The sequence below is a fragment of the Mytilus californianus genome, unplaced genomic scaffold (assembly GCF_021869535.1).
Source record: "Mytilus californianus isolate M0D057914Y unplaced genomic scaffold, xbMytCali1.0.p SCAF_53, whole genome shotgun sequence".
NCBI lineage: Eukaryota > Metazoa > Mollusca > Bivalvia > Mytilida > Mytilidae > Mytilus > Mytilus californianus.
Window position 1 is genome coordinate 897,042 of NW_026262705.1, and position 25,282 is coordinate 922,323.

Here is a 25,282-nt window from a genome sequence, read left to right on the forward strand (position 1 = left end):
TTTTCAAAATGGAATAAGTATGGGAAGTAAGCAAATATACTTCCAGGATGAGACCTCATGTATGTAAAAAATTAAGTTACTGATAGGGATAAAAAGAGATATAGTTTATACAAATATAACACAACAGCTTAAATACACAAAATTATATATTCGTAATAACCAATTTGGTCTGTTGATATATTGTCAGTTTGTTTTCTAGTCTTAGCTTTTGTAAAAGTGTGATACGTAAAGTGTGAGTAGAGGGATAGACATTGGGTGTAAGAGGTAAATTCCGGGATCGTTTTAACTAGGCAAATTTTGAAGGAGACACTTATCATTTGTGTTATATGTAAAACATAAATTATGCACATTTGATGATTCTGATAATGCAGCAACATGGAGGATAAAAGACCAGTGTAACTCTATACGAATCGTTAAATGAAAATATTATATGTTTTTTAAGGTTCAAAGGTCAAAACTGAAACGGTAGTTTCATGACCGTGCAAATACTTTAAAGGTTTTCCATTGATGTGATTGGTGGTGACTCACTTTTAACATAAAATAAATTTCACTGATTCAGAAGCTATAATGTGTCAGTGCTTAGCGGGAGGCTTGACATGCATGTATGTCTTAAGTTTTCACATAAACATGACAATGTTTTAGGGATATTATCTGAATAGCAGATTATATTCATTAGAAAAAAATGATAGTATTTCATTATTCAAAATGTTTTGTTAAGGTTATTTACGGAGACTGTTAAGTCTTGGTGAAGAAAGCCAAACTATATATTTTATTTGCATTTTTTAGAGTGTTTCCCCTACATTTTGCTTATTTCACTGGAAATTATGTGTTGTTCTGCAGTTTTCATGTTGTGTCGACTATTATATAATATGTTTGTGCGTTTCTCTGTGATGAGTGTTCTTGCGTGTGTTTGTGCTGTATTTCCGTTACGTAGTGTTGTCATTTTAGCGATATTTTTTAACATTGTCATAAAAACGGGAGGTTTGGCTAGCCATAAAACCAGGTTCAACCCACCATTTTTTCTTTAAATGTCCTGTACCAATTCAGGAATATGACAGTTGTTATCAAATAGTTCTTTTCTATTTATGTTGGCGTTTGTTTTTGTTGCACTTCAGTTTTCCTATTGTTCCTTTGTTTTCCTCTTATGGTTGATGTGTTTCCCTCGGTTTTAGTTTGTAACCCAGATTTTTTTTCTCTCAATCGATTAATGACTTTTGAACACCGGTATACTACCGTTGCCTTTACTTAAGTATTAATATTGGCGTGAGTTTTCATAGAACTGATAAGCAATCAAACTTTTATGAAGCCTTAGCCGTTATCAGTCCGTAGATGTATTTACCTTTTTCTTTCCTCTTTAAACTGATATTTCCCTTTTTATGGGACTTCAAAATTTTATCATGCAAACTTATGCATTTTATGCATAAATTGATTTTGCATTCCTCGCAAAATGTGTTCGGACTTAGCACTTCGCACATAGAACATACTTTAGGACTGTTATGTGCAATCTTATCATCATCTGGAAAAGAGAAACTGATGAGTTAAAAGTATAAGCTTTTGACCAATTTTAACTGATTTAAAACTGATATTGATACATATAAATATATTCCATTATGTTCATTCTATTCAAGCAATATTTTCAATATGAAGACTTGATATCTGGCGAATATCAAATTTATATTCTACAAATGGACGACATGCATATATGATATAGGTATAGACAATTAGACTGCTTCTACTGGCGATTAATTATTATTTATCATAATTAAGTACAAAAAGTACATTTATGTAAAATAATTTATTATTTTGATATATAAAGAGAAATTGAGAGTCATTCATGCCTAAATGGACTAAAACTGCATACAAACACTTTTATAATTTAAAAATGATAAACAGCCGTGCGCTATAGCTGTCTTTGCATGGTATCATCAATGCGTAGTAAAGTTGACCCTACATCTGTCTTTTCCATGATTTTTGTTTCAGTTTTGTAATCATGGGTCAAAGAACTCGATAACATATTTCTGATCCAGATGTTCATCTTAGTAGAAGTGCTCAATTAAAGCAACGGGTTATATATTGCTAAATTAGCGTCCATACATCGTATCCTATCTATGACAACTGTGATGATTCTAATTTTTCAACTTCCAATTTCTCCTCAGAAATATACCCTCTGTCTTATTGTATTGCGTTCAATATCTATAGTAAGACGTTATACTCGTGCTTTTCACAATATGCAGACTTCATTTTCAGAGTTGTGCTCATTACAGAAAAAAGTTCTCCAACGCAGTTATGTGGAAGAACGATTGAAGACGACACTTAATATGTTTTACGGGTTATTTTGTAAAATACCAGAATAGACGTTTAATCTGAAATTTGCTGATTGTGTTCCATTTTTACATTTTAACCGATGTGAATAAACGTGGCGGATATCGCCTTATCTGTCGACGCAACCAGTTGCGTTTCTTTTGGTGCTAATGCAATGCCCTTAATTTTTACGGTTTTCATATTTGTTTGCCTTGATTTTTCTGTATAATCGAATTATGAAATTATCAATTTACTATTAATATAACATTAGAACTGGAAAAATTGGTGGTTCGACTGATGACCAAATTTTGAAAAGAGGGGTAAAACACGTTTTTGAAATCTTGATCAGAACTAACTTATATTTCATCAGTTATTGACTGGACCTGATTTGATAATCAAATTCACACACACAGATAACGTGTTTCAGATATAATGCTATAAAAAAAATTATCGCTAAAATATGTATCGTACACGTATCAGTCCATTAAAGAGCTTACTAATCAAGCAATACGAAAACATTATAGAGCTGTCATAAATGTTAACAATTGCCAGTATTTCCTACTCAAAACGCAAACATATTTTAAGTTGCAGTGAGATCAATATTGTTGCATTTTCTTTTAATTAATGGTATTTTAATTGTAAATAATGATATTGCAACTACAAGATATATACAACATTACATATTAGTATTTACCTGTGTCTGTTATACCTTTAGTCGTTGAAATCGAGTCATTACTTTCCAATACTAGCCATTTTATAATTGGGGGACAATCTTGTTCTGAAGGTAAACAATACATGACCTGCTTTAAACAAATACTGCATTATATAGTCAAGCTCTAAAACATATATGCATAATGTGAACGCTATAAGATCACTTTTCTTTGTGAGTGTATTCGGGAGACAACTGAACAGATGTATATATCTAATTATCTCCAAGAAGAAAACACAATGCAAAATTGGATTACGAATGTTGATAATGTGTGAGTGAGACAAAATATGTCTTAAATGTGATGAAAACTGATGTAAAACATGTAACAAACTTATTTAATGTCCTTTCATACCTCGAGGTTTTATCTTGAAAACACCTAAATTTTGCAGAAGAAACTATCTGCGTATTCATATGCGTACAAAAAGTTAAAATGTGTATCCATGAATATTTTATCAAAGTATTTTTTAATGTAATTTTCTTTAAGGTATACAATAAGCTACATCCAGTGTCTATGGAATCTTTACGGCTTTCGCAAGACAACATACAGTAGTGAAAGTCGCCTCTTCAAAAGATTTAGTTTTTTCCTGAAATGTGAAATCACCGAATGAGACATATTACCGTATTTATACTTGCATGATCAATAAAGCCGGTTAACCATATGAAGCAGGATCTGTTTACCCTTGTAGAAAACTAGTGATCATCTTAACGGAGTTTTTGTGGGGATTATGTATTGCTCCGCCTTTAGTTTTCTGTGAAGTTTGTTGTTGACTGGTTTGTCGTTTGTCGCTTTTTTGTAATAATGTTAAGCATTGTCGAATCCTCCTTGAATTTGTCTGTTTCAATGTCCCTCTAATATATGCCTTCTCTATTGTACGGAGGTCCGAGAAATGATGGTTCAAAGTAGTATTTCAAAAATGAATATGTGATTTGAAAATCAGTAGTTTACTGCTACCTTAATATACTATTAAAACCATAGCACAGTATGGGAACAGAACTGTACGATTTTTGTTTATTGTTTGTTTTTTCTGGAGACTGTCAAGCGGAGCTCCGCCATTAGGATGAATAATAAGTTGCTGAATAGAAGGTTTCAGGTACACACTTGTTTATAAATAACGTTTCTGCATCAAAAGTTGGTAACGAAAACAGTCTGCATGTAAATATAAACCAATTAAGTAATAAAAACAACATATGCACCTAAACGTTTTCCTTAAAATAGTGGAGATCTGAGTTAATCCTTAAAATTGTCACACAACAGCGACAAAAACAGAAAAAAAAAACAGAAAAACTAATTCGTGCTACCAGAATTTTCATCTCTGAATATCCCTCTGAACGTTTAACAGCCATTGTATCGGTAGAAATTTAAATAAATTCATTATTTCTTATTTCAATGTCGGATATTTTACTAAAAGAACAATGGCTTCCGCAGCTCTCGTACAATCACTTTGGCCCTGTATTTAATAAATGCTTGTCCAAATTGATAAAATACATTTCATATGTATTTTATTGTCTGTCCTATAATATTGATTTGCGTGTTTATTTAGAAGATACAATGGATAAGCCTTGGTTCGTTCACGAACCTGGAGGGTGATTGCAGTGAAGGCAAAACAAAATTTTGAAAGTTATACATGTTAATGGTACGTTTTTAAATTAATTTCATTAGTGAACAGAAATCAGTAAACTAGCCAATTCAAACTGAATAAAATTAAGCATACAAAGGAGACAATTGAATATAATTTGGTGAGTCCATATCGTCGACTTATTTAGGAAGCGCTACTTCTAGAAACAGAAACCACAGTTACTGAATAGGCTTTACGTCACGGCAATGGTTTAAGGTATTTGAAATAAAAGTGAACATATATATTCAGTCATTTTGACGATTAGGTAACGGTTGGAAAGATTTATACTGAAAAATTTTGAGCGAAGGATTTGCCAACAAAATATTTACCTAATGTGTTTTAGTAATAAAGACCTATAGTTTATTGTTATGGTTAATTTGACTTTGACCGGCTTTCACATGCATATACAACTTTACTATCGATATGTTGTGTCATGGAATTTGTTATTCGTTGTTGTGTCTATTATCGATCTGACTAGTGAATCCCTATTTAACTGTAATTTACATGTGTATGTGTTATTACCTAGTTTCCAAGGTAAAATGGGGGCGGGTTTGAGTATTAAACATCATGTTAAACCCTGCTTATCACACGTCGAAAGCTATCAATCCAGTGTTTATCGTTAGTTGTCAACTGCTATAATTTTTTTAATTTTTTTATATTGTTTACAATTTGATATATAAGGGCCTGTTATATCTAACATTTACTATGCAGTGGGAGTTTCGCTCATTGATGATGACCTTGTGATGACTTATGATTCTTCAAATTTTTGTATTTTTTTTACTTTTAATAAAAATTCTTCCAGTTATCAATATTTCCAAATTTCCTTATTTTGTTATAGATAATATTTCATTTAACTGTTCAATTCTATTAGTTTACCTTCATTCGATGATATAGTGTCTTCACTGTCAGTTTCTTGTTCCTTCACTGGTGAGCATGTATTGGATGAATGTTTTTTAGCCTCTCTCTTCAAATCCTGTTCATTTGTCGCATGTTGTTCTAAAAAAAAAAACTTGCCAAGGTTTATTGCTTGCATATTCATAATGTTGAATCGATTAACGGCTCTAAAAATAGTTTTCGTATTCATATGAATTAATCGTGTGGTTCTATATAGTGTGAAAAGATGAAAAAATTAATGTCGATGATTAAACATAATGATCAAGCTATGTATGGCCAAATGTTGTTTTGATTCAAAAATGCCTGTTAGAAATTCAATAACATTTCTCACGATACTGGACACTAAATTAATAAGTCATTTTAGGTTTTTCAGTTAATTTTCAATACTTTTCAAACAATAAGCTTGCAGTCTAATTAGTTCTGTTAAATCAATGTTCAGTAGTTATACATGTATACCTGTACATATCAACATCATACTGAATTGTCTGAAACAAGTGCAACATGAGAAATGAAGTGTCTGAAGGCGAATTTTCTGAAGAGTACTGGATTCATGGCAATGGCTATAATTGACAATTGACTGTCAGTAATTATTTAATTATGCACACGTTCGCGATGTTGCTAAGACTAAAATCACAGTTTAAGACTTAGACTAATTTTATTAGTGATGGAAACAATGAATGTTAAGATCACATTGACAAAAACAAAGAAATACAAACAACAGTCTACAATCCACCGCGAACAGTTAAAATGTGAGCTTCACAAAAGCGCTCTTGAATAATAACCTTTTTTTTTTTGTTTTAATGGCAATCGATGAGTACTCAAAAAGTCATACTTAAATTGCAGCATCAAGCTTTGAAGAGGACAAAATGTCATAAGTATTATTGCAACAAATGGAAAATACTTATTTGATCCTTTTTTTTATATTTCAAAACATTTACCCAGTTAAAAAGATAAGTTTATTTTTAGAAGCTTTTTTCTTAAGATCTTTAAGAAAGTTCATTTAAACCTTAATCATTTTTATATGTGCGCAGGGAAGACATACTATAGTTTTCTGAATTATTAGTTTAAAATAAATTTCTTCCGTCGTTTTTGTTTCTGAAATGTCGCTTTTGTTTCTCAACTTTTCGAGATAATTGTTATATGTTATATGTCATAGCAAACGGTTATTTTGCTTTTAAAACGTACCCTTTTTATTGGCACTTCATGTCTGCAAACTTTCACTACCGATTTAAACAATGCTACTTTCGGTTAAGTAGCATGTGTTACACGGTTTCGAGAAATACATATGGTTTCTATATACTTTCGCGTGAAATTAGGGAGACAACTTGCTTCTTCCTTTTTACAAAATTTTATTTCCGGTTTCATATGAAAAGACAATTTACACTGATTCTTTACATATATTATTTCACGGTTCTTTTACGTGAAATAAGTGCAACTATGGCTACATCCAAAACACAGTCAGGGGCATTACTTAAACAAGTAACATTTGAAATTACCTAAAATAGATACAAGTTAAGCTGAAAACGAGGCTATTTTAAATATTACTTATGTAAGTAACTTTTGTAAGTATTATTTTTATAGGTGTCCATTCAAACAGATATTACTAGCTTTAACAACTTTTCACAGATATCTGGTTATGTTTTTCATGAAATATAAAAACTAATCCTCCCGAAACATTAATTGCCTTTCTGACGCGCACTTATCTTTCATATATATCGACGCTTCTGTTCCAAAGATTGGTCTCTTGGGACTATGATGATATAATTTTCCTTGAAAATCTTGAGGTAGATAGATAGAAACTTGTGATTTAATTAAGACTTGAAGTTATTTATAATTTGTAACCCAAAACAATTACATATGTTCCTCAAATAATAGTAACTACTAATTCTTAATCTAATAATTTCTTAATTTTATGCGATACAATAATGTAAAATTTCATAAAAACTACATTTAGTCCATGCTTCTATTGAAATTTAAAATAACTCTGTTGAGTAATTTAATAGTTTTTTTAAAAACAAAAAAATTACCTATATAAGTAACTAAAAAAAATATAACTTGTTTAAGTAACGCCCCTAACTGATATACACAATTCAGCTACCATTGACCCTTTTTCAAATTTCAAAATTATGAAAAGACCATATGACTGTATCATTTACCAGTATTAAAACTATATCAAAGGCCAAAATCTGAAACGTCAAAGGTCAGGAATCTCTAATCAAAAGATTACAGCCAGTCATCGAACCTACAATGTAGCAGCTTATTTTTTATTTTGAAAGGAGGAAAACTATTATAAAAGTTGCACAAGATCATGTCGGTCCAACTATATAATCATTGTGACACGTCACTTACAACTGTACACAAACTTTGTCATTGTCTTTTACGGTGACAAGCAAAATTCAAATTTAGAACATGAACTTCATCGTTGACCTTGACTTCAAGCTTTTGACTAGGGACATCATACCAAACGACTCTTATTTTCTTTGATATTCTAGTTACAAATTACACCACACCTTGATGAAGGTGTACGTTATATTCATGACCGTATTTGTCAAGAAGGTAGTGCAGTAAATGATCTTGTAAGTCAATTTGAAAAACAGTATTTTCAAACAATGCAGCTATATTGGTCTCGAAAATGATCTGCACGAGTAAGGAGAACGTTTAATCAACTCACAGATCTGTCAGCTTCAGATCTCATAGAAAAAAGGTAACTTTCCCAGACGACCGAAAATATACATTTATTGACAGGAAAGTGCCATTTGATGCTACTTTAGCGCCTGGAATATTTCATAGTTTTTCCAAGCAGTGCGCAGAATTATGCCACGAAGGAGTTTCGCCATTTTGCTGAATTTGATAATTTTTTATAGGAAAATATGTTGAAAAATAAAGTAAGTACCATTGTTATTATAGAAAAACAAAGGCAAAAATAAGTTTATGGCACATGGGTTTTAAAAAATGCATGGAAGAACATATGGTATTTATGGTTAGTTATGTCTTTGTACAAGCTTTCAGACACTGCCATCACTCTTAGATCCCTACTGTTTGTCTTTTATCTTTATGTCAATTGCTTCTATTATACTTCGTGACAATCCGATGAGTCAATCCATTTCAAACTGTCTTTTACAGTTTGTTCCTGTGTTTTGCGGTCACTCCACTGTTTACGATTAGTGGAAGGTTGAACATTCACACAAATGTTTAACAACGTCAAAATCTACATGTGACTGTCCTAAGTCAGGAACCTGTAATACAGTGGTTGTCAATGATTGCTGTCTGCTTTTCATTTTCTGTTTTGTTGTAAATATTTCATGTCGATTGTTACAGTGTATGTAATGGGTTTTGCTTATTTGTGAAGGCTGTAACCCATAGTTGCTTAAATCGAGGCAATAATGATTCAATTGGATAATTGTCTCAAGCATACTACATATCATTATTTTACATTTGTATATACATAAATCAAATGATATTGAGGAAATTCAGGTTTCTCATTAACATATATTAAAATCTTAATCCATAATTGATTGGGGTATGTCAGTCCAACAGTAACAACTTTCCACATCCTTAATGTAAAACAAAATCTGAACATAAAATGCTTTCAGCAGTCAGAAGACGTCATGATTACAAAAATGGATTCTGTGGGGAAAAAAAACATAATACCCATTAGAAATACCTTTCCTGGGTGATGGGGTTTCCCATGTATGTTTTAAATGATTAACCATATAAAAATGAGAAGATGTGCTATAACTGCCAATGAGACAACTCCAAAAGATCAATTGACACCGAATTAACAACTACAGGTCACAGGCCTTCAACAATGCGGAAAGCCCATGACGCATAGTCAGCTACTATAAAGACCCCAAAATGACAAATATAAATCAATTAAAACGAGAAAACTAACGACATAATTTAAGTACAAAATAATGACCGAAAAAAATTATGTTACAAAGAAACAAACGAAAACCACTGAATTACAAGTTCCTGACATTGGACAGGCACAAACATTATATGGCTGGGTTGAATAGTTTGAAGGTGCCAAACCTCCCTTAACCTGTGACAATGTGTAGCAGTACAACATAAGATCAAATTACAAGAATCAGTTGAAAAAAGGCTTAACTCATCAGATGGATACAAATAGAAATAAATCAAACAAAAACACAGATGGGAGTACTCGCAGTTACTGACAGCTAGTTCAAAAGCCAGTAAAAATTAATCAAAGAAATCACACATCTAAGACTAAAATATCAATCATTACACATCCAACCTTAAAGATAGTAGTTAATGTATTTGTATGGATAAGTGTTTAAAAGATTATAGCAGATACCATGGCTACTAGTTATCTAAAGCCAACACTCATAAATCTAAGAGAAACGGAACACTTTGACCATACGAAAAAGAAAGTCATCATATTACAAATGTATTACATAAAAAAAGGACATATGAAAACACTTTGTGTTGACTGCGACAGGAGTATTCAGATGATATTAGGAATGGATAAAAGAAAAAAAAGTGTTGTATCTATGACAACTAGGTCAAATTCCTTAAACCATAATATATTCAGATATGATAGGTTAGACATTTTTCATCCTTAATATCAGTTTTACCTTTGGTGTCGTGCACCAGGTTTATACATTAGATGTAAGGATGGTTGACTGTTCACTGGTGTTTTCATACTCAGCTCTTCGTGAAATAGCAAAATGTTCTACTATCAAATCATTGTGTAGTACCAGTAATATATGTATTTATGCGTTTGCAGGGACTGCATAACAAAATCTTGCCAAAGACCTAATTCAGGAAGCCGCAATAGTGTTTAATGTACCAAAGAATGCATCAGGAAGAAATATAAAATAGTTTTGGGATGAGAAAGTAACTGACAGAAAAAAGGTTTTTTTCATGGCATTATGGAACATAGTTACTTTGTTAAATCGTATTAAATTGAGAAAAAATATATATAATTCTTTTTGCGAAATTATCTTAAAAATCAATGTTTTGTGTACAGACGATTTTGAGGGTAGATTTTAATATGAAATTGTTTAGTTAAGCTATTGGGTATATTTATACTTCGTCTCATATATAGCTTATAAATATTGGATCTGATAATTTGCGGTAGCAAATAAAGGCAACAGTAGTATACCGCTGTTCGAAAACTCATAAATTGATAGAGATAAAAACAAATCCGGGTTACAAACTAAAACTGAGGGAAACGCATCAAATATAAGAGGAGAACAACGGCACAACAAAAACACAACATTAAAATGTAACACACACAGAAACGAACTATAATATAACAATGGCCATTTTCTCGACTTGGTACAGGACATTTTATGAAAAAAATGGTGGGTTGAACCTGGTTTTGTGGCATGCCAAACCTCCCGCAACGTCAAACACAACACCAAAACGACAACATCACATGACAGGACCACAATACAAATAAATGGGAGAACATATAGGACAAAGAAACACACGAATAATAGCTAACAAAAAGTACTAGGCTTAAAATTCAATACGCCAGACGTGCGTTTGTTCTTTCCTCAGCGGAATTCGAACCCCTGCATCTAAGACATCGTTGCAACACCGACTGCACGTTGTCCGACGCCATAAGACACAGGACCAACCAGTCTATTTTAAAATAGTTTACGTTAGCCTTTTTTTGTGGGCTTTATGTAGAGTTAATACACAGAACATGATGTTTAGTGGCAAATAAATGGTATACCATGCAGATCAGCTGTTTCTTGTCTGTCGTAAAGGATTATATTTTTTTCTAACCATGCCGTCACATCAAATTACAAATTGTTTCATATACGTCTAAATATGTGGCAATTTTACGACTGTCGTTCACCATCGGATAGCCTTTTGTTATACAGGGCTAACACCATAATTTATATATGCTTCGTCTCAAATATAACACAACACTGTTAGATCTGCAAATTTTAATTAGCTCGTCCCTCTGCGGGATTCTTACCCCTGCATCTGAGTCATCGTGGTAATACCACCTGCACTTTTTTTAGCGCCCTAGACAACACGACAAAGGTCTACAGATGGGTGCAGTCCTAACCTGTACAAATAAACTCATCATAGATACCAGGATTCATCAGTGACGCTCGAATCAAAAAAAGTTAAAAAGGCCAAATAAAGTACGAAGTTGAAGAGCATTGAGGACCAAAATTTTTTAAAACTTTTGCCAAATACAGCTAAGATAATCTATTCCAGAGGTAGAATAGCCTTAGTATTTCAAAAATTTAAAGTTTAGTAAACAGTTAAAGTTAACTTGGAGCAGACGTTTTGACTGCTTTCCAAGTTAACTTAAGAAATTTAAAGCAGACAAGCAAGTTAACTTCGTCGTTGGTAGACCAGACCTAGGTCTGCTTTGTTATAACTGCTGTAGACCTATTGACAAGTCTGTTCCAGACTAGACCTGTGGACAAGTCTGCCATGGACCATTCCTGAGGACAAGTCTGCCCCAGACCAGACCTGAGGACAGGTCTGCCCTAGACCAGACCTGTGGCTTGGTCAGCTCCAGACCAGACCTGTGGACGGTTATGCTTTTGACCAGACCTCAGGACAGGTCTGCTTATGACAGATTACCGTGTTTATGACTTTTCATTTTAGACCTGGGCTTTTATTATGCAAACAATAATCGTATTGTTCTTTTTTCCCAGTATAGCAAATTACTATACTCGTTGGTGACTCTGTATCCATATTATACACATTAAAAAAAATCTGTTTTTCAATTCATATTCTTATATACTTTAAATAATAGCTATAAAATTTCACACACGTTGATCGACAAAGGTCTTTTTTGTTTAATTAGAAGGCGGATATAAAGATTATCCAACGCATCGGAAAAATATTTTTATATGATGGGATACAAACATCATTGTTGACGTTGCTTAATATAACTCTATGCATTACATGGATTGTTCATCGTAATTTTCTTTGTTTACCTTGGATTTACGATTCTGTTTTTTTCACAAAATGTTCAAACGAAAAGTGTATAGTGTCCGGATATATAATTAAGGTGTTGTAAAGTTATGATTCATCTCGGTAATTTTGGCAGATTCATCTTTACCATGTTTACCGATTATAAATGATATCTGGGAATTCCGAAAAAATATACTCGTTCTGAACATGAATGAAATATTTGACCCTGGACTTTCAGCTACCACCAAAATCAATCAACAGACATAATATACTAACAGTCAGTCAGTATACTATTCCTAGATGAGAAATTCTCATAATTTTCATTATATAGTACAAATATATAATCAGTCATGTCAGTATTGGGTGATGTGGTCAAATAGTATTGTTATACAAACCATTCTGAACTACTGACTTTAGTGACCGGTCAATATTATGAATACGAAGAGGAAGTGCTAGCACTCTAAATTGACGCGGAGAATATTTTGTAGTCATCATGGCCATTGTGTACCAATATTGTTGTCATTCGTTTTATACAAGCAATCCTGAGTTGACAAATTTATGATTTATGATGCGGCTATAATATTGCAAATTATCATGAATATTATGGCCAGTCAGAAAAGGTTTCCATGAAAATACCACCTCATACATGTCATACTTGTACCATGTGTAATATAAAGAACAAATAAACAATGTATGGTCAGTGTGGGTTGATGCAGTCAACTATTTTTGTCATACGCGCCAGCCTGAGATATTACAAGTACTAATTTTTTGTGACACGTCAAGATTTTGAAAAAAAAGAGGACATGCTGGCCCTCTAAATTGACGAGGAGAATATATAGTAGTCATTATGGCCATTGTGTACCAATATTGTTATCATTCGTTTTATACAAGCCATCTTGAGTTGACAAATTTATGATTTATGATGCTGCTATAAAATTGCAAATTATCATAATATTATGGCCAGTCAGTAAAGGATTCCCAGAAAATGCCACCTCATACATGTCATACTTGTATCATGTTTATTATAAAGAACAAATAAACAATGTATGGTCAGTGTGGGTTGATGCAGTCAAATATTTTTGTCATACGAGCCAGGTTGAGATAATACAAGTACTGATGTTTTGTGACACGTCAAGATTTTGAATAAAAAGAGGACATGCTGTACTAAAAAATCCATCCTGATTTAGAAAATTTACTCATTTACTATGTAATTATATAAATTTTCATAATAAAGTTCAAATATAATCTGTTCGGGTTGATGCAGTCAAATAATTTTGTAACACGAACCATCCTGAGCTATCTAAACTACTGAGTTTTTGTAAAGAGTCATTATTTTGAACAAAGAAGACATGCTTGTACTCTAAATTGATGCGGACAAAATTTTGTAGGCATTGTGTTCCAATATTGCTATAATTTTGTTTTATACAATCCATTCTGACATAAAATTATTACTGATTTATTATGCGGCTATATAAATTTACATAATAAAGTACAAATATGGTCAGTTTTGGTTGATGCCGTCAAATAGTTTTGTTATACTAGCCAGCCTGAGGTATCAAAAATACTGAATTTTTGTTACAAGCCAATTATTTGAATAAATAGAGAACATGCTGGCACTCTGAATTGATGCGGACAAAATTTTGTAGTCATTGTGTTCCAATATTGCTGTCATTTATATCATACAATCCATCCTGACATAACAAAAAATTTAAATTACTGATTTTTTATGTGCCTATATAAATTTACATAATAAAGTGCAAATACGGTCAGTTTTGGTTGGTGCCGTCAAAAAATTTTGTTATACGAGCCAGTCTGAGATATGAAAACTGCTGATTTTTGGTGATGATTCAATTATTTGAATAAGAAGAGGACATGCTAGCACTATTAATTGGCGCATAAAAAGAAACATTAGTAATGTGGGTGCTCTGAACCATAGCCGACCATAAATATCAAGAAACAAAGACATTAATTTTAAAAATATTTTATAAAAAAAATCGATGTAGAGCGGTCCCGGTTACAAGTTAACTTTGTGTTGAGCAGACCAGCCAAAAGTTAACTTGAGGTCAGGTCTGGTTCGAGCGGAGATGTCAAAATCAAAGGTAACTCATGGCAGGACTGGTTTCGAAGTTTAAAATAGTAGCAGACCTGTATCCAAGTTAAATTTTTCGGCAGTCAAAAAAACAGTCGTAAGACCAAGTCCGCTTTACAAGTTAACTTGATTGTGGTCCTAGGACTGGCCAGAGCAGTCCTAAATCCTATCACAGGTTAACTTTAACCAGTCAAAATGACTTCTTAGCAAGTTAGCTTGCTGTACAGGTTAGGACTGCGCCTATCTGTATATTAGAATATACATGTAGCTTTCGTTAGTCGAGTAATGCCTTTCTTCGTTGGCTTTACATAGGGTTGTTACACAGTAAATGATGTATAGTGGCAAGAAGTTGGTATACCATCAGCTGTTTTAAGTCTGTCATAAAAGATGATAATTTCCATTTCGCCTTTATAGATTATTAGAATTATATTGCAATGTCCAATGTGTACATTCCAAGTCAGGGCCTGTAATTCAGTGGTTGTCTGGATCATGTCCATCATATTTGTTTTTCGTAAATTGTTTTGGTATACACTAGGCCGTTAGTTTTCTTAATTGAATTGTTTTTATATTGTTCATGTTGGGGCCTTTTATAGCCGACCATACGGTATGGGTTTTTCTCATTGTTGAAGGCCGTACGGTTGACAATATTTGCTTACATCCACTTCGTTCAAACTTTAGTGGATAGTTGTCTCATTGGCAATCATACCACATCTCCTTATTTTTAAATACATATGAATAAAAAGGACAAATTTGCAATACATTTAGTAATACATGTAATTAAAATCACATACAATTCTCTATAGTTTTATATGTTTATATATATATTCAAAATTTGTCGATAGCTAGCGCAAAAAGTGTTTGCCTCTGAATAAGTAAATATAAACATTTGCTCGCTCGCCCTCCATTTATAAAGCAAACATTCACATTAAATAGAAATTAATCAGATGGGACCTTATTGTCAGAATGGTAATGTACATTTAATATCATAATCCTTTTCACCACACAAGAATAGCTTGCAGTATTCAGCATCGTTTTGTTGACAGGAATAAATATTGCTATACTATCATGAAACTTAGCAATCTATATCAAATTTGATATCTTATTGATGAAATATATAAAACGACAAGAAAATACCAGTTGGGCTACAATAAAGTTTAGTTCAAAAGTGGTTCCAGTACAAAAGACCTCAACTATCTATTGTTTTCACTTGTTTTTGTAGGCAGGGGACAAAGAGATTAGTTATCCGCTTACGTATGTAGCAGTTGGGTTTCCACACAATATTTACAGTTATTGAAATAAACTTTCAAATTAGATCTAGATAAAGATGTAAGAAAAATACGTCGTCTTTAAATGGCTTTCGATAAAAGATAATTGATGAGAACAATTCAATGAAATAATGTTATGTTCACCCATTGTGTACATTTTTTGTACCTGAGTCATACAATTCTGAGATAGTCCAAATAGGTATTTTATGCTTGCATAACTAATAATGAAATTATTACCTTCCATATGCATACTCTCAGTTTTCCATTTATCTTCGAATTGTCGTTTTAGCAACATCTCTGCATTCATGTCGCCTTGTTCATTACGACACATTTCTGCTGATGTCAGACGTGCATCCGTGTACACAGATGAACCATTTTGGTCAATTGTTTGCACTATTAATGAATATAGCTGGGAAAGTTGCTTTGGACAGTGTTTTGTATTATTAACAACAAAATATTTTTTGCCAAAAAGCTTCCTTATTTTAGAGAAAGCTTTACTTTTCTTTATATATTGCTTTGCATTCAGCGGGTCCTCAAGCGAATCGGGATTTGTAAAAATCAAAATGCCGAATTGTTCCCAACTATCACCAAGAATACTCGTGAAATATGCAAAAGAATCTTGAACTGCTTTTGTAAAACTTTCCCGAAGTGATAAAACTACTAATATTGCATGAATACCGGAATCGTATTCATTTAGGACCTTTTTTAATTCGATCAAGAAATGGTTATCGTGTTCTGTGCTTCCAGATATACCAGGAGTGTCTATAATACGAAGAATGGTATTGTGTTCTTCGCACTGTATTTCATGTGATAAAAAGTTCTCAGTTACTGAATTTGCAGAAAAGTTTGATTTAAATATTTTGCGTCCACATAGTGTATTGCCCGTAGCACTTTTCCCTGTTCCAATACGTCCAATTATGGCAATGTTTTTTACCTAAAATTAAATTAACATCTTTAGTCAGAAAAACGTCTAAATTAAAAATGTTTTTAAAAGATCAAGAATATAGAGGTTTCATGTACCTAATTACTCTTAAGCTAGTATAATTTTACACTATGTGAAAGAAGGTTCTACTAATCACAAGAAGTAAAACTCTAACATGTCTGGTCTGCTGCTTTCTAATTTTATATATTTACAGAAGGCTCCGGGAGAAGACAATGAGAAACAATTATATACAAAATATAACATAGCATATGACATTCAATGGTATAAAATAATAATGGGGTCACCGACCTCGTATTTACGGTAAACATCTTTCAAAGTTGTGTTATAGGTAAAAAATGCTACAAAACGTCGAAATAAGCAATACGATATCGCGTTGTAGGCCGCAAAACGTGGATTTTGTACGTTTTTCACTACTAACTAGTTTTCATATTGGTTAATAATAGGAAATTTATGTATCAACAACACATAATTTGTTCGAAAAATTTAACGATTTGAAAATTTGAAAAGAGATGAATGCATTATTTTTTCGATTTTTTGTTTAGTTCAGCGATCCAAAGCTACATGCAAATATTACCAAACTATGTAACATAGTCCATTTTCTGTTCCTTGACCTAACGTAAATTGTTTTCATTTTCGGGAATAGAAAATTTAAATTTAGGGATATAGGCGTGTATTTCGGGGTCGAAAATAGGGACGATAGAAGCGTCATTCTTTTATGCAACTACTTACTGGTAATGTCGACAAATTTGTTGATGTACATAAAAAATAAACTTAAAGTTCAATAAAAACCGCAAACACTATAATTGTTCTTTCTCGGAAAATCATTATAAAAGTAAGGTGAAAAAGGCAATAGGGAAATTATACAATGTAATTAGAAAGAGGATAATGACTTTCGAACAATAAACAAAAAAATAGGGTAGATAGTCTTTACAAAATTAGATAAAGAATTGTTGCAACAAAAAGCACCTCAGCCTGTATCGTTAAACCTGATGAAGTAAAACCCGTGTACAAATGATATTTTTCAAAATCCGGAAGACGTGGACGAGATTTTTTTTCACAAATTAACATATACCGACAACAAACAAGTCTTATACAAGTAATTAAAGGCAACATTAGTATACCGCTGTTCAAAAGTCATAATTCGATTAAGAGAAAACAAAACCGGTTAACAATGTTATCCAATTCCAGGTTAGAACGAACATATCTTAGAATCATAAACCTATCAATCAGATCAATAACTGAAGATAAGTTCAAATTACTCTCTGAAGAATTTTAACTCGTTAAACCTCGTTAAACCTCGTTAAACCTTACTTAAATATTCCCGAACTAAATGTTGCTTGTGAGATTCAGATAAATTTTTAATGCAAATCCTTAAAAATGTGTATGTATTAACAATTACAATGACACAATGAAATCTTTTCCCACTGGAGCCTCCAAACACATCCTTTCTAAAATTGAAATGAAAACTGGACATTTCAAAGAACGATCCCACACTAATTTTTGAAGAAGCTGATTCAGATTACACTACGATAATCATGGACAAGAATTAAAGCAAAGAAAACTTGACCAATTGAATGATTAAAAAAAGGTTAAAAGCAAAATCCGGATGAAACACATAAAACAAAATCATTGTTCAGAGAACAATTAACAGTCTTTCCACATTAAATTTCGTAATAATTGATAAGACGCTTCTTAGATTTACTCTAAAGTACTATTGGCGTCTTATAATAGATTTCTTCATACTGATTCAAAAAATATATGGTTTCTATATACTTTAGACGGATGATTTTCTACCTCCGGTTTCGAAAATGTTGCTTCCGGTCTCATATAATACCTTTTTCACACAGATACCAAAAACAATGGGTATATGTACTTTTAATAATTGTAATATTGTACTTAAAGCGCGGAAATCACTATGTGATCCGTGTAAACTCATCGAACCTTTAAACAAACTTATTAGTAAAGGTTATCTTACCAATGTTGTAATTAGATCTTTGAATATAGTTTACATTGGCACTAATATCGATTTTGTCAGCAGCAAACTAAAACATTTTTTATTTTCATTTACCTGTGTTTAAAGTAATTGCAAATGGCTGATATATTTGTTCAGGCATATTGTTTTTCTTAAATTGTTTAACATTTCAAAGCGGTATAGCATGCTACTTTAATTATTCTTCCCTTAGTTTATTTTTTTTTTGTATTTACATTGTATCATAGATCATTTTTTTTTTGTTCAGTGTATGTTCACTGGTGTTAATATGTCTTTTGATTGAGTTAAGCCATTTCATTTGATATTTAATAGTGTTTCTTTCTATGTTGTGATGTTACACTATTGTTTCAGATAAGGGTGAAGGTTTGGTACCATTAAAACGTTTAAACCCGATGCAATTGTTTGCACCTGTCCTAAGTCAGGAACCTGATATTCAGTAGTTGTTTTTTGTTGATGTGGTTCATAAGTGTTTCTCGTTTCTCGTTTTTTATATAGATTAGAACGTTGGTTTTCCCGTTTGAATGGTTTTACACTAGTAATTTCGGGGCCCTTTATAGCTTGCTGTTCGGTGTGAGCCAATGCTTCGTGTAGAAGACCGTACTTTGACCTATAATGGTTTACTTTTATAAATTTTGACATGGATGGAGAGTTGTCTCATTGGCACTCATACCACATCTTCTTATATCTATTTTGCCTGAAATATAGATAATATTTGGTACTTCCGGTTTAGAAATAGAGAAAAAAACTGTGTATTGGGAGATAACTTTTACAAAAAAAATTATTCTGCTAAACGGGGTAAGTTTCAAAAGCACATTAACTATTCGATATAATATCCAAAACATATAAGCGATATCTTGCCAAACCACTGAATACCACAAAAAAAAGGTTTGGCGATAGAAGACAAACATATAATAGCCAAAACAAATCATATGGTCTTTCCGCGGAAAAATGGAAAGAACTTGATAATAAAGAGATCAGTAAATATCTGGATTTGCGTACGTACAAGGACAACACTTTTCTATGGAACTGCGACTCCCAAAAAGTAGTTTTTCTAAGGTATAGCAAAAAATAACGAATACAAAATGCAGTATGCCAGCAAAATAAAGTATATACAGAATTTTTTCAACAACGTAAGGGGGTACAGCAATAATACCAAGGTTGTCCTATGTTATTCAAATGTTGATATAGCAAATGTATGAAAAGTAGCGTATTGCTTAGATCAAGATTTCCAAATTTACAAAATGAATAATAGGAGATGATATCTCGACGAATGCGTTATATTTTGGAGCAGATAACATGAACTCCTTTAAAATTACTAAATATCCTTCCCTGATTACCCTTAAATGTACTTTCTAATAATAAAGAGAATGATGTACTATGTGGCCCAATATTGCCATTGTAGCGAGAATAATAAACCAATCAACCAATTAATCAAAACCCAATTTAACTTGTTTTAAGTTATCAATTGTTGTAATGGATTGATCTAAAATATAGATAGTTCAACTTATTCTATGGAATAATCAAATCAATGATCGTCAATTAAAGTCTAGATTAGCACGACGGCTGATGCATTCGTATCAGTAGCAGCAAACCATGTTGACACATCCTATCTCATTTATTTGGAGTTCCGTGACATTTACTTCAGTTTTTGTTTGTGACCTTGATCTGTCTCTTCCTGAACCATTTAAGAGATTTCGATATGTGCCGTTTCTAGATATTTTTCTTTTACAAAAATTGTACTCAAATCATCATCGATATCTATTACGTGAAAATCGTACATGCCAGTATATGAATTTCCATTCGTGTCATCTTTCTCATACACTATGGAATACACCATACTGTATGGTATGAAGGATATATGCAATTGAAAGTGGTGAAATACTTCGAACGTTGATATATACAGAACTTCATAAACGCATATCTCAACAGTGGTAACCAAACCAACTATTTGATGAAAGTAAAAATAAAACAATGCATTTTTCCATACAAGAACTCAGAACCCCGTGCAAAAGCAAAACTAAAAACTTGTTCTATGTGTATGCACACATGACCTCAAATTGCCCAACATATTTTGTATCCTTCGATCAAATCTCCTGTTATTCTATCAGAGCTGGAGAATGGAAAATCTAGCTCCAAATGAAATTGCAGTATACAGTCACCGCAGCCAACAATCGTTAAATTTTTTTAAAGAAATGCTACCCCAGACTATCTTAATAGACCATGTAATAACGCGGCTTTGTTGTACGTGTAAAATACGGAAAAGAATAAAAAAAATACTTGTCAGACTTCTGTCAGTGATCATAAAAAAAAACATATATCTAAATTTCATATTAAATTCAAAAATGTTTTACACAATTTCCCGGCGGCTCGGCATTAAAACGAAGTGCCATGTATTCTAAAATTATTTTATTAAATTTAGTGTTTAATTTGAACTTACATATTTTTGAATTTGATAAAATAATTAGTTAGTTGTTACATTAAATGATGCAACTATCCAGTAAAAAAGCTTTATTATTGACAAGAAATTATCTATGTTCTGAATCTAAGCTACCAAAACTATATTTAGTGATCAAAACTGCGCTTTTGATGGAGGTTTTTTTTATAATAGTACTTCATATTATTAGTTTAACTCTGACGGGCAGTATTTGCTTTATATCTATTTGTATTCACGCATAATGCTTCCTATATTTCGATTTTAACATAAGGTTTTTCCTAATAATCTATGCTTTCAAAGACACCTGATCATATATCATACTTATTAGCTCTTATTACATGATTATGACCTAGAAACTTGAAAATGGCTATAATCATAAAAAATTTGTAATACATCAATCATTTACACGTGTTATCAGTTAAGCAATTGCATTCGATCGATATCAAAGTAAACTTTGTTAAAACTATTTGAGTTGTTATTGTATTTAAATCTTTTAATCAACCCCCAAAAGAAGTACACACCGATCTTGTTTAGACAACCTATACTTTTACACCAATCCTTTGTTTATTTGTGTGTGTTAACATTACTGAATGAAGATTGCTGTAATAAAAATGGCAAACCAGGAGTCAAATCTCACAATGATATACTAAAAGATGCTTTGCGATTATAACTTTACCTTGCACATTTACTATTTATGAAATCAATACATATAAGTAGTCTTTATATCCTGTCAGTTTAACCTTTTAACTATCTGTTTAATTAAAGAGATGTTTCATTTACTTACCGCAGCCATGTTATACTCTTCAATTATACATATCTGATTTTCATAGATCTGGAATTATTTTAAAATGAGTAATCAATACAGTATGAAAAATTCAATACGAATCATTGCAAACACTTATTCATTTTTCGGATTACGTTTTAGGCAATGCTTATTTCAAAGGTTTTCTTGGTGTGTAACACGCGAAGGAGTATCGGGATTAGTCAAATATAAGACTTAAGTCTTTATTATTCCATTCCGGACATCACAAGGTGTATATTTATGTAAAGAAATCACGAACTGGCAAGAAGAGAGCACAAAATTATAATGTTAAAGTAACATGAAACAAAAAATGGACATCTATATGTAATAGTACGATTTAAAATACGCTGTAATTCAGCAAGGTTTTATACTTATGTTTTTAATAATCCTGCTCACGAACGAGATAAAATGTGTTTTGTTTTTAAACCTTTCAATGAATTGTCATACAATAGTTTTTACCCTTACTTAATGTCACTTTATGTAACGATAAGTTTACAAACAGTCAAATTGTTTATTTCGAAAAGAGTAAACTCTGCGTTGACGACGTTAACTGATGTTTCAGTCTAATAAATGATAGAAATGCTTATTTCTGCCTTAATCTTTAAACGACTATAATTACAGATTGGAAATTGCACAGTAAAACCCTAAATTGGTAACAACACGTTACTACTTTCAAATGCATGAAATGTTTTAACAAACAGTAGTTTTAATTTTGACAAGGGTAAATAATGACCTTAAACAGATAGAAAAAAAATAGAAGATAGTTGAATATAAAAAATAGAAGAATAAAACAAAACTAATGGTTAGATTGGATTGATTGATTATTGGTTGCTTAACTTCCAGTGACAAATATTTCATCCATGTTTAGGACGAGAACAAATTGACAATAAACACAATAGGAGGTCATTTAATAGAGGCCGTCCGTCACATTGGCAAATGATAGACATGTAGTTACCATATTTCTATTGCCCAGTCAGCCTTGAAGTTATATTAGATTGGAAAGCAAGTTTAAAATTTATATTAATTGCGTAGTTCGTAATTTCTTTAATGCTGATTAAAATGGGGAAAACCATTGTGTTAATAACATAAATCATAACAAATACTTAATACTGATTGTAAAAGTTTTATCTTGAGAAACGTTTAGCATTGAAATAAACTTAATATAAATGTAATATATCTTTATGTAGATTTCGAACTGTTAACCATTCCTTTCTATGTTGTGATGTTACACTGTTATTTCAGGTTAGGATGAAGGTATGCGCCTGTTAAAACGTTTAAACCCGCTGCGTTTGTTTGCACACGTCCTAAGTCAGGAACCTGTTGTCCAGAGGTTGTCGTTTGTTGATGTGGTTCATAAGAGTTTCTCGTTTCTCGTTTCTCGTTTGATATAGATTAGACCGTTGATTTTCCTGTTTGAATTGTTTGACACTAGTCATTCTGGGGCCATTTATAGCTTGTTATTCGGTGTGAGCCAAGGTTCCGTGTTGAAGGCCGTACTTTGACCTATAGTGATTTACTTTTACAAATTGTGATTTTGATGGAGAGTTGTCTAAATGGCACTCATACCACATCTGCTTATATCTACTTACCGATAAAAAGAAATCTCCAACTTATATCAGTTCACTATGAAACACCCTAGTGTGGTCGTCTTTGGGCAATCCTGACACTCCGAGGTGTGTAATACGACAAAAAAAACCCTTAAAATATGCATTATCTGACTTATATACCATCAATAAATATTTTTTTCTGCAATGATTTTCATTATTTACATCCCATTTTACCGACCACACGAAAGAGTGATATTCTTTTCTGATGTGTTCAGGTTTTAATATGCGCTACGGCTCATTGATAATGTGTAATAAAACTCACTAATTAAACTAGATATATAAACGTTAGAAATCATTGTCCAGTTTGAATAGAAATATTACTGTACATATAACTGCATGAAGCAAGACACAAATGAATTGTTACGGTGTATGAAAATACAAGTCACTTTGTAAGTAATGTATTGTATCAACTTTATTTTCATTACATTTTTATCGCGGCAAATTGTATTTTACAACAATTTTATAAACGAACAATTCAGAGTAATTGTTTTCTCTCTTTTGGCTGACAATACAACTTTTTATATATATATAAAACTCAGATTTAGGAATACATATTAATTATATCCCCTCCCCATTTTAAAGTACGTGGCTGTTATTCTATAGAAAATAAGAATATTGAATCATTTTATCATTAGATATAGTAAAAGGTATATTAAGATGTAAACAAAAACTGGCATGAAGAGAGCACGAAATCATGATACATGTACATGTAACACGAAAAACGAATATCCATAGGTCAAAGTATGATTTCCAATACAATGTAAATAAATACGATTTTCAAAACCTACACATAATGTGTTAAATCTGGTTTGATTTAAAGTGTTATAAAATGATTGCATTATTAAATTCATCTCACATAATGTCCCTTTATTGTATCGTAAAATTAACATAACTTCACATTATTTGTTTTGGAAGTGAAAATATGCGTTAATGACGATTTTTGATATTTCAGTCTAATAAACGGAATAAAGGATTGTTTGTGCCTGAAACCTACGAAATATGGAAAATTAGAGTGTAAACCCTCAAATGACAACAACACACGATAGCTATCAAACGAATTTAATGTTCAAGTAAATTAAAGTTTGCCTTTTAACTAGGAAAATAATGACCTTATACAGGTCATTATTTTATGCCTTGGGGCAAATTTCATTGAAAATTTGTATCGTGCGGGTTGATTCTTTAAAAGAACGACCTATCGTTCTGTAAGAAGATAACTCCAGTGTAGGTATATAAATATATGTAAACTTTTCTTCTTTTCGGAATCAACTATAAATGCTGAATTACAGCTAGCACTGTATGAAAATGTGTAAAGTTATCCAGGCAGATCTTATAATCAATAACAGATCCACCTGTGAATTCCTATTGTTTTAACATTAACAAAGTGCTCTCGATCAATGAAATTGTAGAATTTTATGTCTCTTAATTGTGAAGAATGAGTTTGTTAAGACCTATTTACAGTTCAAAACAAAGAGTTTCTATAAATGAGCTACAACTTCCGCGACGCACGTTTCTCAGTTTGAAAGGATTTGTGATTGAAACTGAAGAATTTAAACTTAAATTTTGAAACAAATAAACAAAATTTAAATAAGTTAAAGTTAACCATGAATGTTATTATGAGTATATTTTCAAATAACTTTAGATTATTAAACATTAAAGTACAATGCATATCAAAGCAATGCAAACAAAATAAAAAAGTTTCAGAATTAAATATGACTTGAAT

General features: G+C 31.9%; 1 protein-coding gene across 3 annotated transcripts in view; it reads right to left on the reverse strand.

The window, feature by feature from the left end:
- Positions 1–25,282, reverse strand: part of LOC127703867 (uncharacterized) — a 38,990-nt gene that overhangs the window by 13,034 nt on the left and 674 nt on the right. For 2 of the 3 annotated variants that reach the window (XM_052207941.1, XM_052207943.1), the window contains 5 exons: positions 21,938–21,985; positions 16,024–16,720; positions 5,503–5,622; positions 2,996–3,079; positions 1,340–1,516 (listed from right to left, as the gene is read on the reverse strand). In XM_052207941.1, the coding sequence (XP_052063901.1) occupies positions 1,340–1,516; positions 2,996–3,079; positions 5,503–5,622; positions 16,024–16,720; positions 21,938–21,946 (1,087 nt within the window). In that variant the 5' untranslated portion in view covers positions 21,947–21,985. Of the gene's footprint in view, positions 1–1,339; positions 1,517–2,995; positions 3,080–5,502; positions 5,623–16,023; positions 16,721–21,937; positions 21,986–23,544; positions 23,646–25,282 lie in introns of those variants that run through there. The other variant, XM_052207942.1, reaches the window with a different exon arrangement.